At 33.9% G+C, this 13,930-nt stretch overlaps 1 protein-coding gene across 4 annotated transcripts in view; it reads right to left on the bottom strand.

Annotated features, from left to right (window-relative positions):
• The window catches only part of LOC100266961 (probable LRR receptor-like serine/threonine-protein kinase RFK1), a 50,715-nt gene that overhangs the window by 19,707 nt on the left and 17,078 nt on the right, over window positions 1-13,930 (bottom strand). For 2 of the 4 annotated variants that reach the window (XM_010657269.3, XM_010657270.3), the window contains exons 2-18: window positions 12,310-12,487; window positions 10,973-11,044; window positions 10,773-10,841; window positions 10,614-10,685; window positions 10,222-10,293; window positions 10,031-10,102; window positions 9,841-9,912; window positions 9,664-9,735; window positions 9,473-9,544; window positions 9,310-9,381; window positions 6,517-6,588; window positions 4,799-4,864; window positions 4,346-4,408; window positions 4,186-4,233; window positions 3,999-4,042; window positions 2,996-3,381; window positions 2,729-2,924 (exon numbers count right to left, since the gene is read on the bottom strand). In XM_010657269.3, the coding sequence (XP_010655571.1) occupies window positions 2,729-2,924; window positions 2,996-3,381; window positions 3,999-4,042; window positions 4,186-4,233; window positions 4,346-4,408; window positions 4,799-4,864; window positions 6,517-6,588; window positions 9,310-9,381; window positions 9,473-9,544; window positions 9,664-9,735; window positions 9,841-9,912; window positions 10,031-10,102; window positions 10,222-10,293; window positions 10,614-10,685; window positions 10,773-10,841; window positions 10,973-11,044; window positions 12,310-12,487 (1,698 nt within the window). The remainder of the gene's footprint in view (window positions 1-2,728; window positions 2,925-2,995; window positions 3,382-3,998; window positions 4,043-4,185; window positions 4,234-4,345; window positions 4,409-4,798; window positions 4,865-6,516; window positions 6,589-9,309; window positions 9,382-9,472; window positions 9,545-9,663; window positions 9,736-9,840; window positions 9,913-10,030; window positions 10,103-10,221; window positions 10,294-10,613; window positions 10,686-10,772; window positions 10,842-10,972; window positions 11,045-12,309; window positions 12,488-13,930) is intronic. The other 2 variants (XM_019222529.2, XM_010657271.3) reach the window with 2 other exon arrangements.

Raw genomic sequence — 13,930 nt, 5'->3', positions numbered from 1 at the left:
CTTAACATATCCTTTAGTACACCCATTTATTAACATTACAAAACTTACAAGTAACAAACAGCCAAATTCAAAGATCTCCATCTCTATCTGAAGCATGTTCTTTCTAAAACATGACTTAAAGACTCCCATCTATGCGAGTATAAGCTTTTTTTAAACCAACCTCATTTCTCCCACACATCTTTTCTCATCTCAAACTTTATTAGCTACTAATACAACATCCAAAATTTGTTTACCCTCAGTCAAGATACCTTGTGAAAGATGGATGAATTCATGCAACACCCACACAATTGCCGAGACTAGACTTTAACTATGATCTTGTAAAAGCTAGTCACCAAACCAATAGATCCAAAATCAAATAATCAAATACTTGATTACTTTTACGCACTAGAGCAATAAAAGTGGCATTAGTACTCTTATTTATGACTCCACTCTCATGAAATTCAAGCAAATACTTTCAACAAGTCCTTTATTCTATCTAACACTCCTAATACAAAGCTAATGTGAATCCATTCGAGTCTAAGGCTTTTTCCTTGTCCATAAGAAAAACTACTTCTCAAATTTCCTCTTTTGAAAAAGGGCAATCCAAACCACTAGCACTCTCCTCTCAGATAAGGGTCCACTCTAAACCTTCTATTATTCATTAGTCCTCACTTGATCTACATTTGCTAAAAAATCTTAAGATCTCTAAAATCCTAGCTTGATCACCACACAATGTTGTATTCTCATCTTGTAGAGATTTAATGAACTTCTTCATCCTATCATTAGCTATTTTGTGGAAGAACTTAGAATTGCAGTACCCTCCTTAGCCCACTCCAATGAACCACTTACCCTAACAACAATTATTCCAACTACATTTTCCTGGTAGCCATTATGGATGCTAATCATTAGTTAGAGGTCTCTCTACCTCAAAAGAATCTACCAAGACTACCATGGAAAGATCTCTCATTATCCTTCCTCTCTTTTATATCCCCAAAAGTAGACTTATAATATATTTTCAATCTTTTAATGCCTTGCAACTTTTGCACGAACTAATGAGTTTCTCATCCTGACACTTCACCATAGACTTATACTCTGTTTGAACTTTGAATGCCTCACCCACATATTTTCAAACCCAAAAGGACTCCACCTAAATGGATTGATATTAGCTAAGGATGGAGGTATAATCTAATATTATTATGATATAATGTTGAGAGCATTGTTTAACATGGTAGGACCATCAAGAAAGAGATTTTGGCACTTTCAAATCTCTTGTTGTAGGCTAGGGTCATGAGCCTATGATTGAAGGAGATATAAGTCTTTCTTGTGTGTCTAAATTAGAATGAGGGACTTAGAAGTATAATAGGTGGTTTTTCCAAATTTTAGATGTTACTAGAAACATAGGTTAATCTCTTTCTATTAGATTATGGTTTAGCTAACCATTTTTTTTTTTTATTTTATTGGAAACGACACAGAGATATATTGATAGATAAAAAGAAGTACAAATAGAAGGATGAGAAATCCTCCCGCCAAGGAAAACTAAACTACAGGAAATTACACTGTAAAACAAGCGAACACTCTATAAAGGACCATTTCTTATGGAGTACACACCGCTAACCAATCAAGTTGTAGCACATTAGGGGGAGTCCCCTTAAAAACCTTGGAACAGAAAGCCCAAAGAGAAGCAAGGAAAACAATAGAGTCCCAAAGATACTCTGAATTCCTTGCTTTATCCTAAAAAATCCTCGCGTTTCTTTCCCACCACACAACCCGAATTAGAGCAATGCTCGCAGCTTGCCACAAAACTATCCCCCTCTTAGAAGAACCAAAACCGTTAAATGGTTTAGCTAACCATGTTGCAAGTCAACTAGCAAGCTATGAGCCAAGGAGTGGGTTTCTTTCAAAGGGGATTTTTTCTTCATTTGAGTTGTATAAAGGTTCTCTTATACATGTTCTTGTTATACTCTTTGAATTGTATTAGCTCTTTTGGTCCTCTTTTTCAAGAACTTCTCTTTCTTTTTCTTCTTGATCAGCTTTTGCATTCCAGAAAGATCTCTCATCCTCTGTGGTAATTACAAATTCATATTGTTTTTGATAAAAATAAATAAATAGATAAACAAAGCATATTTATAAGACAAAACCAAATTATGAAATTTAAACGCACGCAAAGACATAGATGCATACACTAAGTCTGATTTCAGGATCAAGCTATGTTCTACTTAGCAATTAAAAGTTATTTTGTATAGTTTTAATTTGGATGCATTGGTCTTTATCCCTTTCCTTTCCTAGGCAGTAAAAATTAGGAATCTTCTCATCACCATGCTGGTTACATTAGAGAAAGGAAAAAAGTTAAGTCACTTTGTTCTCATCATAATGATAGTGAAACAAGCTACTTCAAGCAACAGCAAGAGTAGCATTTGTAGTATGGGTATGGATTATGGAACGCAGGTCTGTTGGAGTATCCTCATCTTTAATCCAAGCATCTAGACTTCATTAATATTTGAACTAGGTAAGCAAATGTGAAATGAGTGACAATGATGTGAGAACTAAACACCCTTAACAGAGGTTCCAATGCACCTTGAGCCTTGATCTTTTGTGTGGGAGTATGGTGCTGCCTTGTTCCAAAAACACAGGATCAGATATATTCCCAAAAATGGGCAACTGTGTCTTTGGGTCATCCACATGCCACCTACATTCTGATAATGTGGATATAACTACAAAACAAAGAATAAAAAACACCTTAATCACTTACTGGGATACACAGAAATAGCTGATATGAGAGGGCCATAAACTCCTCTGTAAGGAATTCTTGTTGTCCCTTTGCCAGCCCAATAAAATCGAATCTCTAAGATATTATTTATCACACTGGCATTAAATTGTTTCATAACTGGATTTCGAGCTCCATGGGCCTCATCTTCAATGTTGAAATTCTTATGAACCAATTTTTCCTGCAACAAAATAGATCATTAAAACATGGCTCCTAACAAGGCAACATATTTTGATTAAGGTGACTATATACCTGAATATAAATGTCAAACAGGCGTTTCCCAAGGCTATTATATGTCTTGTCATCTGTGAAATATATCTCAGTGAAGTGCAGCTGTAGGGTGTAAATCCCATTTTCTAAGCAATAACCAAAATAAGTAAGTGAAAGAGGAGAAAGGCGAGCTGTAGTATACACTCCAGAGATGTTCCCTGATGACAGAGTTTCAATATAACGTGTGTTTTGGAAATTGTTATCATCCATGAAGTCCCCAGAGCTACTCAATCCCCAGTAACTGTTACTAGTATAATAGTTTGCAGCACCACCTTCAATTTTTGCATCTCCTTGATATACAACCTTTCCTCTCCTTTCTTTGATGGTTAAATCATTTCCACCACAATTAATATAGAAGGAACATACATCTGCCATAAAAGAAACAAAAATAAAATTGACATTTTGCAAGTTCATCTAATATCTAATTATTTGATACTGCTTCTATTTTATTTGTTAAATTTCATAACCTTTCCATTGATGCAGTAAGTAACATCATAACAACTTCACACTAATTTAAAACATCTTATAGAATGTGACAACTCATTATTGTGGTACTTATCATGTTCTTTAGTGAGATGCTTTAAACAATAGTTTGATTTCAAATTTTGAAAAACTTAAGCCGTTAGGACATGAGTGCACAATGTATATCATGCTCTAACAGACACAATACTTAGGTTGAAATTAGAACTTTAAAAGCATGAGAAGCTTCTTTTAACAGTTCATAGCATAATTTCTGCCATTTTAAGCTAAACTGAAACTAATATAAGGTTAGAGTGAAATCCACTTGTTTTTTCTTTACAATACCAGTCTGAGATCGCTTAAAAGTAACTTTTACTTAGCAGACTGGAAAATTTAACATTCGAGTAAAGATTAATGCGTTCTAAAATTTTGTACAAAAGTATATATATATATATATACAAACACACACATTGATAAATTGAATTGCAACATATTTCATAATATTCAAACTTCAAAAGATACTTACATCGTGGACAATTGACATTCCTTGAGCATGGAAGAACTGCCCTTCTATTACACAATTAGTATAGGAATAAATTAGCATCATATTCCATTAACGAAATAAGTAAATAAAAAAATCATTACTAAATTGAAACTTCCTTCTCCCTTCACAGTTAATAGCTAACTTTAGAAGAGAAGAAAAAGCATCTTACAGGTTGTTCTCCATTGAAGAGCTCCGATACAAGTTAAGGTTTAGATTCCTAAGAAAACAAGAAGAAGAAGAATATTTATCGGTATTTAGAAAACACTATGTAAAACTGGGAGCATAAAGGTGAAAATAAAATAAAAAAATTAAAAATTAAATATTCTGACATGTTCTCTTGACAAGTAGGTTGCCCAGGGCCTTGCCATGAAAGGTTATTGTAGGAAAGATCACTGCATAGGGTATACAAGCAATAATATTGGATGTTATAGAATTATATTTAATTTGAAGAAAGAAAAGGATGAATAACGTCAGTGGAAGCAGAAACATGTGCAATAATGGTGTTAACAGTAGATTTAAACTGAGATGTAGCCCATCACATAAGTCAGCCCTATGTGATGGGCTCATATGTCATTATAAATTTTAAGGATAATATGACAAGAAGCATTCTTGAAACAAAACGAGTGAAAAAAGAATATAGAAATAGAAATGAAAAAAAAAAAAGAAAAATTACCCCCAAATGTAAGCATGCATCAAACACACTCAAACAACATAGGCAAAACTAATTGTATGAGAAACTAAAACAAAAATAAAACAAAGGGCATTCCAGATAAGAAACATACATACTACTTCCTTTCTTCAAGAATAAGTCTGGCACATTTCCACTTAGCAAGTTGCTGCTTAAATAGCTAATCAAAGCAACATAGTGTAATTAGTAAGATATGGTCAATACTGGAAAAGCCATAGCAGTGGAACTATATCTATTAAGGTTGCATTTATTTGCATCCTAGTGAAACGATGTAAGGACAAACAACAATACTCATGAAAAACTAATGTTGCTCACAACAAATTCAAATTAAATTTTGCTAGCCCAAGGTTGGTCAAATATAAGTTTTAGTGATAAAAAAATAAATTTTTGGAGTTGAAGTTTAGTTTTAAGTGTGATAGGCAAGAAGATTAAATTGGATCAATTAACGAGGAAGTTACACAACTTAATGCTATAGAGCTAAAGTGGAAATCAAGAGAACAATTTTTTCATGATTGTGTAAAATTTTTTTTTTTTTGATAAGTTTTTCATGATTGTGTATATATAGGTTCTCCTGTAAGGTTAGGACAAGGTGTTAATCAATGAGGATAAATATGCCTTAACATTGACCTTTAAAAGCTAAACTGTTTTAAATGAAAAAGAATCATATTTTTACAAAGGTTTTTAAAGAACCAGTTTATGCATTATTGATTAATTTTATGAAAAAATGAGTTTGATTCATACAAGATTTAAAACTCATACTTGACATGTTTTTTCATCATTAAAAAGGGATTTTTCAATATTGTGTTTTCAAATTGAACCAAACCAAACTATTTGTACACTTTTTCATGTTTCCAACTTTAGTCATTGATCAAGTGGCTGAGCAGTTGATCAATTGCTTCACCAAGTGGTCAACAAGTTCACTTGGGTTGGTTGCCCAAATAGTGAATTTTTAGTAGTGCCTAGCAGATGATCAACCGGTTGAGCAATCTAAGTCTCAACAGTCATCTACAATGCAATTAATATACAATGGTTAGTTAGGTAGTCAATTGGGCAGTCCATCGATTCATAGGGAAAATGTGTCTAACAATTATATCGTGTAAAATTTCATATAAGAGACTTTTTCTTCTACTTGAACTTCATTTATGAATAGGCCACCATATCAAAGTCATCCTATTGTCCAAACCTTAAGTCTGTAATATGCATTAATTGCAATTACACTAAATTTTGCAACCCCACTCACTGCATCTTGAGACTAACTATCTTTTTTATTGTACTCATACTTTCAAAGCTAATTTTTATTTTCTTTTGATTCCAAATTCATCATACTCTATGAGAGAGTGATTCTAAGTGTTGAAAGAACACTTGTTGAGTTGTAAGGTCCCTTGGTACCTAAAAAACAAGTGTATATGGAAGGATTCTTACATTTGAAGGATCCTTGGTATAATTGGGCACCTTAAGGCTTGAGTTGGAGCTTGAAGCCATGGCCATAGGCCGGATTGTGACGAATGATGTTAAAATAGTTGTTTTCATTATCTTTCCCTAGTTTTTTCTTATTATTATTATTTTCTGACTATTGGTGTTTATTGCTTGATCTCCTTATTGTAGATAATCCTGTAATTTACCAAAAAATTTCAAAAACTGACCATTACCCATTTCACCTTCCCTCTTGAGTGATTACTATAGATTTGCTATTAATGGACTTCACAAATTTATTGTAAAAATATTTGGTTATTTTATTCAATTTTTAGAATCATGTGATGAGCCATTATCTCCAATGAAAGATGCAAAACAAATTTCAGATTTTATACTTACATGAAGTTCAATGCCTTTGCTGAACTTATGTCATTTGGAATCTCACCTACCAAATTGTTGAAACTGACATCCCTGTCCAAATCATAATAAGACATATATAAAAACTTCAAAAATAAATATCTTATAGACTAAAGGTTATTTATCAATCAAGTGCATTTACTTATTGTTTCTATACGAAATAAAGAAATTTATTGAAAAGAGAAAACATAAAATAGGGGGAAAGACAACTTCTAAAGAAAAAAAAAAAGAACATGGTCTACAGATGTGATGTTGGTCTGATCAGGGTTCAAAGTATCAGCCGAGTCCGGTACAACTCGGCTAAGTCGTATCCGCCTTGACACCTGCCGCGACAAGACCGATACCGGTTACGGTATTATGCACGAACTCGACTAGGAATCTGAAAAACTCGACTAACTCAACTGAATTGTCTGAGTTTCCGAGTTAACTCGATTGACTCAGTTAGGTTACAGAAAATAAATAAAAAATCAAAGATTACCCATTCAAAAGCAAACACCTATTCTGAAATTTTAAACCATCAATGAGAAGATCAAAGAAGACGAAGAAGAAAAAACCCAACTCATGACCCGTTCGGAAATAAGCGGAGAAACCACCGAAGGATGAGGGCATGATTTAGGATTTCCTTACTTGATTTTCCTCAAAATCGAGCATTACTGGAGGGTGGAGCTTTGGTGTCGGCGGTGGTGACTCATCAAGTGGACTGAATCTTTCACCGGCGACATCGACAAGACAACCCCCTCACAGCCAGATTGCTCCCCCTCCCGTGTTGGGTCTTGCACGGTTGCAAATTTGCAATTGCAGGTGGTGTTGTGGGTCTTGACTCTTGACAGCAATGGTGGCATGCGAGAGTGGGAGAAGCTCAAATTAGTAAAGTAAAAAATGTATTTTCTATGGATTTATGAGATATGATTTAATAGTAACATATTAGGAGAATTGAGTCTCGATTTGTTAAAGTAAAATGATATGAAAGGTATGGATGAGGTTTAATGATAAATTAAAGTGTTTATTGGAAAGGTGAGAATTAAATCCTCAATTTTTAATATTATCACAAATAATTTTGAGCTAAATGTGAAAAAAAAAAAATTGTTTTATTAAAATTTTCATTTTTTAATTTTTATAATATTTTTATAATTTTTCGAAATTTCTAATTATCTTATTTTGCGTCTCATCCAATATCGAACCGAGACACTGAGACCAATATGCCTCATGACCCTCCGAGTCAATGACCGATACCGCGACTTTGAACCATGGGTCTGATACACATTGTCGATCCATTACTTAAGCTTAAGATTTTGGGTCAAATTGGTTGTTTAACATGGTATTAGAAATCTAGTCAATTAGAGGTCTCAAGTTTAAGTTTTTCTGTCCATTTATTCTCATATACGTTTATCTATGTTCAGTGATCCATGATTTCTGTCACTGAGTTTTACTCTCTTTTAGACTCATTTGGATCTGCTCAACTTGGTTAGGAAGTTGTTGAGCTAGTTTACAAAATTTACAAGGAAATGTAGGAAGAAGGTGCAGAGGGTAGCTCCTCTTAGCACGAGAGGATTTTTTTGGTGGTTAAGCATGTACTATTGAAGATGAAGAGTGTTATTTTTTGTCTTTGTATGTATGGATGGTGAAGTTCATCTCTACTTTGGAACTAGATGCTCCTATATTGACTTTATTAACAGCTTGGATCTCTCATCTCTCTCTCTCTCTCTCTCTCTCTTAATCAGAAGTTTGAAAGTTTCTAGGATTTAAGAATCTTGGTTTGCAGCTTCTTTGATTGTTCTCCCAAACTTTTTTCCCTTCCCTTCTTTTTTGGTTTTCCCTTCTTTCCCTATTCTTTCCTGGTTGTAGCTTCATATACCAGACCATATACTTGGGTTATTTCCCACCCCCCCAGGCATCTCTCTCTCTCCCTCCATCTTCCTCTTTCCTCCCCTCCCTTCCTTCTCCTGATAGTAAGATTCATATACCAGGCCAAATACTTAGGTTATTTTGCACCCACCCCAGGCATCCCTCTCTCTCTCAATCAGCAGCTTGGATGTTTCTATGAATTGCGAATCTGGGATTGTGTCTTCCTATTGTTCTCCTGAACTTTTTGTCTTCTTTTTTGGTTTTTCCTTCTTTCTCTGTTCTTTCCTGGTTGTATATTTCTATACCAGGCTATATACTTGGGTTATTACCCCTTAGGCATCTTCTTAGCCTCAAAAAAAAAAAAAAAAAATTTCTCTTAACCATAAAATTTCTAGCAATGTTTTTATTCATACAAAAAATTGGGAACAAGAATGAAAACTAGAATAAATATACACACATGATATACATACGCATATGGATACACAGAACCATAAACATGCATATAAATATGAAAGTATATAGATACATAAAATATATGCATTTATGTGAGTTTCTCCAAAAATATGTTAAGAGTTAATGTTTTGTTTCTTGAACTTGATAGGTAAAGTGGTGGAATTAGCAGGGCACCCTATTGATGTTCATGCCTTCTGCTAGATAAATTTGCCTACTTTGTAGACCACATCAGATTTTTTTTCCTCAAAAATAATGTCAATAACATGATTATGAATGCAACACTTAAGTATCTTTGAAGTAAGTTCAAGGTATAGAAAGTCAGCCACCAAGCCTTAGGGGAAAATATTGTTTGTGTGTGCGCTCATATATGTGTGTTCCCTCATAATTCTACATTCAGGATGCCCAGTAAACATTGCAATAATGCAACAATGAAAACCAAGAAAATCCATCTTCTACAGCTTTAAACGCATTCCTTACAACATTTCCAGATACTTCATTTTCCAGATGTATGCGGGGATTTCTCCAGAAATCTTGCAGTTCCTCAAAATCCTGAATCCATGATTGTGTCATAAAAAATAAATAAGACAGAAGATATATGTGTGTGCCTTCAAATATCCAATGCTATAAGTATTAAACATACAATCTTACTATGCCCGTCATTTTGATCAGCATAGGAAAAGCTTGAGTTGTCCCATTTATATCACTAATCCTCCTGCATAAAAAGATGAGACTATAAGCAAAACCCACTGAAAGTAAACTGATACTAAGAAAACAAAAACAAATAAGAAGTTAAAAGGAAACTTTAAGGAATTGAAGGGGCACTATACTCACAACTGAATTAACTTATCCAAAAGGGAAATGTTTGATGGAATGGGTCCCTCCAGTCCACTTGCATGCATTTCTCTTCATTGACACAAATTTTTGAAGAATTATTGGAAAAGATTTACATTTCTCTATTCTAGGAGATCAAAGGAACTTAAAATGGTTTGGAGAAGACGGGAAGCTTACATTCTTGTCAGTTGTTTCCAGTTTTGTATAAATTCGGGTATAGGTCCACTAAGGTTGTTATCATTTATCCTACTGCATTGTGCAACAAAAATGGTGTTTAACTGATACTAGCATTGAAACTCATGTACCAAGTAAAGGAAAATACCATACAAACTTGTTGTTTGTGCTTGTATAATATTATAGATCTTACAAGTCTGTTAAGCTTCTTAGCCCAGCTAGTGTTGTTGGCAAATTTCCAAAAAACTGATTGGAAGACAGGATCCTGCAACAACACAGAGAAGAACAAACAAATTAGATATTCTATCATTCACATATATGCTAAATTTGGAAAAAAGTTCAGGAAGTAAAAAATTAAAGTGAAGAAGAAATAAGATGCCTTACAAAGTTTTCAAATTGATTAAGTCCCCAAGCACAGGAGGGACAATGCCAGAAAATTGGTTTGCTTCAAGGTTCCTGATTAAAAATCTCATTGAGATTACTAAAAGAGAAGAATAGAAATATCCAATCACACTCTTTAAGAGATACATCAGGAATGAAGGGGAAAAAACAAATAGAGATTCCACAATGGACGGCAAACCACACACCCCAGCTACTTCAGTTTCAGGTTAACAAATTAAAACACATAAAATGGCATAACAGTTTCTGTTGATCCAGTTGTCCATTCTATTGTTACTTTCCATAACTAGACCTCAATTACATGGAATTGATAGTCACAAAACCATTCAAGGGGAAAAGGAAAATAAGAAAAAGAGAAACCAAAATTAAAGACCTACAGGTATGTGAGACTGGTAATGTTTCCCAATTCCTTCGGAATTTCACCTGATAATCGGTTGGCAAGTACAGAGCTGCATCAACAATTCCTTGGTTAATGTTATAAAGAAGGGATTTCTAATTGCTAAACCTACTGGAAAAGTAGGGGATAGAAAGCTCACATTGAACTCAATTGTGCTGAAGCCCATTCAGGTGGTATTGTACCACCAAGATAATTATAAGCAAAATCGCTACAAATAAGATAAAAATGGAAGTAACTTCAGTATTCAGAATTTGATTCAATGCTCATGCACCATGTCAGAAATTAGTATTAGGGAAACTTAAAAAGATCAAATGAAAATATGGTGTGGAAGGCTCTTACATCTCTTGAAGGTATTGCAGCTCGACTAGCTCAGGTGGAAGCACACCAGGAAGATTATACCCCTTTAGCATACTACAAGACATAAGAAATCAAATTTTGGATGTTATACCCAGAGGCAGCTGCTGCTAGAAAAATGAGATTAATAAAAACAATCTTCTACATTATTATATCAAGCATATATCAGGGTTGTGAATTAATCCTTAAAACGAAATCATCAAACAGTTCGGGGCAAACCAAATGCTTGGACGAAGGAAGGAGCGAATCAATCAGAATGGAGACAGGAAGGAGAGGCGAAAGAGAGATTTTTGAGACTGCAAACAGCAAGCACCAATGGCTGAAAAGCTGTTGTGCGCTAGCTTGTTTAATGTAAGTCTAAGAAAATGTAGGGGATTGGCTTGCCTGAGCTATTCTTAGTGGTTCTTTAATTTGTTTTTTGTATTGTCCAGTTTGCAGATTGTTTTGACTATCGTACTAGGGGTTTTTCTTCTTTTATAGTTAGATTGTAAATTGTGGAAGGATGTTTCATCCTCCATGTTTCTTTCTTATTATTGAAATGAAATAAATGTTTCTGATTGAAAAACAAATGAAAATATTAAAAAATAGAAGTATGAGACATTCTTAAAAAATGAAAAGTTTTCTGGTCTGCTCTAGATTGGAGGGACTTGCCGACAGCTCTAGGGGCCTGGACAAACCTCATGGTGAATTTGGGTGCATGTTATCCAACTCACTTTCTTCTTGATCTGTCTGCAGGCAAATAAATCTACCCATGAAAGGCTTCTTAAACAAAAATCTTGGGTGCTTCTTGAAACAAAGTCTTTGTCCTTCTTGTAGGGAAATCTCTTGCTTTCTATCAAGGCTGCTTGAATAGTTTTCCTGCATGTAATGCCTCCAGATCTCTCCCAGTTATATGATCAAGGCCTAATAATCTGCCCACATGTTTGAGTTTTTAACTGATTTTTACAAGGTTGAATAATCTATTTGTAAAGAGATATAAACTAGAAACTAGTTTAAACTATTAATCCACTCTCAACCTGAAAAACTCAAACTAAAAGCTCCCTCGACCTCCAAAAATGAAATAGTGCAACATTTCTCTCTTTTACTAGTACAAAGCTAATTGATAGGCTTGTAACATGAAAGGAGCCCCTTTTATATCTTCATTATATTTATTTTCATAATAGAAAAAATAATGAATATAAAACATGCTCCACAACAGCAATACCTTTTGTACAATAATAAAGACTTCATATAACAATCCCCATGATCTAGGTATATTGCATCACATTTAATATGATTGTTACAAAGTTGATTCAAAATAAGTAGTAAGGTGTGGGACATACATGCTTACAACATGAAGGGCAGTGTTGTTCTTCTCAAGGAAATTGTTACAAATAATGTTTTGCTCGGATCCCCTCGGTGGCTGTGGTGTTAACCCAACTGTTTCAATTTGGCAAGAATCTCCATCAAACTTCCAATATGTTGCTCCCATTGTTCGAACTATTCGTGCAAGAGCATCCACTACATGACATTCATTAATTAGTAAGCATCAGAAGATAAATAAATGTTGTAAGATGAGAACTCACAAAAAATAATGGTGTGAATATGACTATTTAGTTTTTGCTTTGTCCACTTATTTTGGTATATAATTTTTTTTAGGATGGTTCTTCATTCTTGTACTTTTTCAAATTTATATTAATGAATTGTAGTTTCTAATAAAAAATAACATGTGAAGGAATGAATAATTTTTTACTCTTTCTTCTCAAAAAGGATGAGTACAACTTATATAGATACAAGGTTGACTAAGATATAGCTAATTTAAGACTAAATCAGGAAACATAATTATAGGCAGATTTCCAAGGAAGAAATTAGGAAAGAAATACAACCATACAAATTAATTACAATATTTATAAACAAATTATAGTTATTCAGATCTGAACATAATTTGTCAAATCTTCCAACACTCCCCCTCGAGCAAGTGCAAAGATGTCTTGCATTCCTAGCTTGTCCAAGATTTGATGGAAAACCAGATTTGGTAAACCTTCAAAGAGGATGTCTATCAACTGCATAGTTGAGGAGACATGGTGTACAAATTTGTTCGGAATCCACTTTCTCTTTGATGGAGTGTCAATCCACTTCAACATGTTTGGTGCAATCATGATAGATTGGGTTATGAGCTATATGTATAACCACCTTGTTGTCACAGTATAACATCTTTGGCTCTTTAATCTTAATCTTAAGATCTATGAATATAATTTTGAGCCATAATAGCTCACAAATACCCTAAATCATATCTAAACTTAGTTTTTGCACTAGATCTAGCCATAATATGTTATTTTCTGCTTCTCTAAAGAACTAAATTTCCTCTTAGAAATTTTTTGATAGGTATGTATAAATTAGTAAAAGAAAAAGGTACACTAGAGTACACAAGATGTATACAAGGAAAACCTTAAGCAAGGCCTTGAAAATAGAACACAAAAAACACCTTGATATTCGATAAGACCCCACCCACCCTACAAAATCAAACTAAGGCATTGAACCTTCACTAATGTACATACTAACCCAAGCTGAAAGATTACAAAACGAGAGTCTTTATCTTTTGATCATTCTATTCCTTATCTTCAAAAACTCGTTGATTGTGTTCCTACCAAATTGTCTAAAAAAATGTAGAGAGGGGTTGTTTTCATGTAGGACAACCCTAGGATGGTTGCCTACACTCAAAGGTAGGTGGACTAGGGTTTTATTTTTTGGGGTATAAGGAGAGGAACAAAGAATAAATTATATGGTGGAGAAAATTATAAGACAAGAAATAGAGAGAAAAAAGAAACAATGAAGAAAAGATGGAAAACCTTAGAGTCTCACTAAGGCCTTCTAGGAGTCTCACCTAGAAGAAAATCAATGGAGTCTTACCATTGAGAGTTGCAACCTTGCAATGAAAGAAAATATAATATTATTCATATCAAT

The sequence above is a fragment of the Vitis vinifera genome, chromosome 10 (assembly GCF_030704535.1).
Source record: "Vitis vinifera cultivar Pinot Noir 40024 chromosome 10, ASM3070453v1".
NCBI lineage: Eukaryota > Viridiplantae > Streptophyta > Magnoliopsida > Vitales > Vitaceae > Vitis > Vitis vinifera.
Note: the sequence above shows the minus strand (reverse complement) of the source record. Positions and strands in the feature narration are given on the sequence as shown.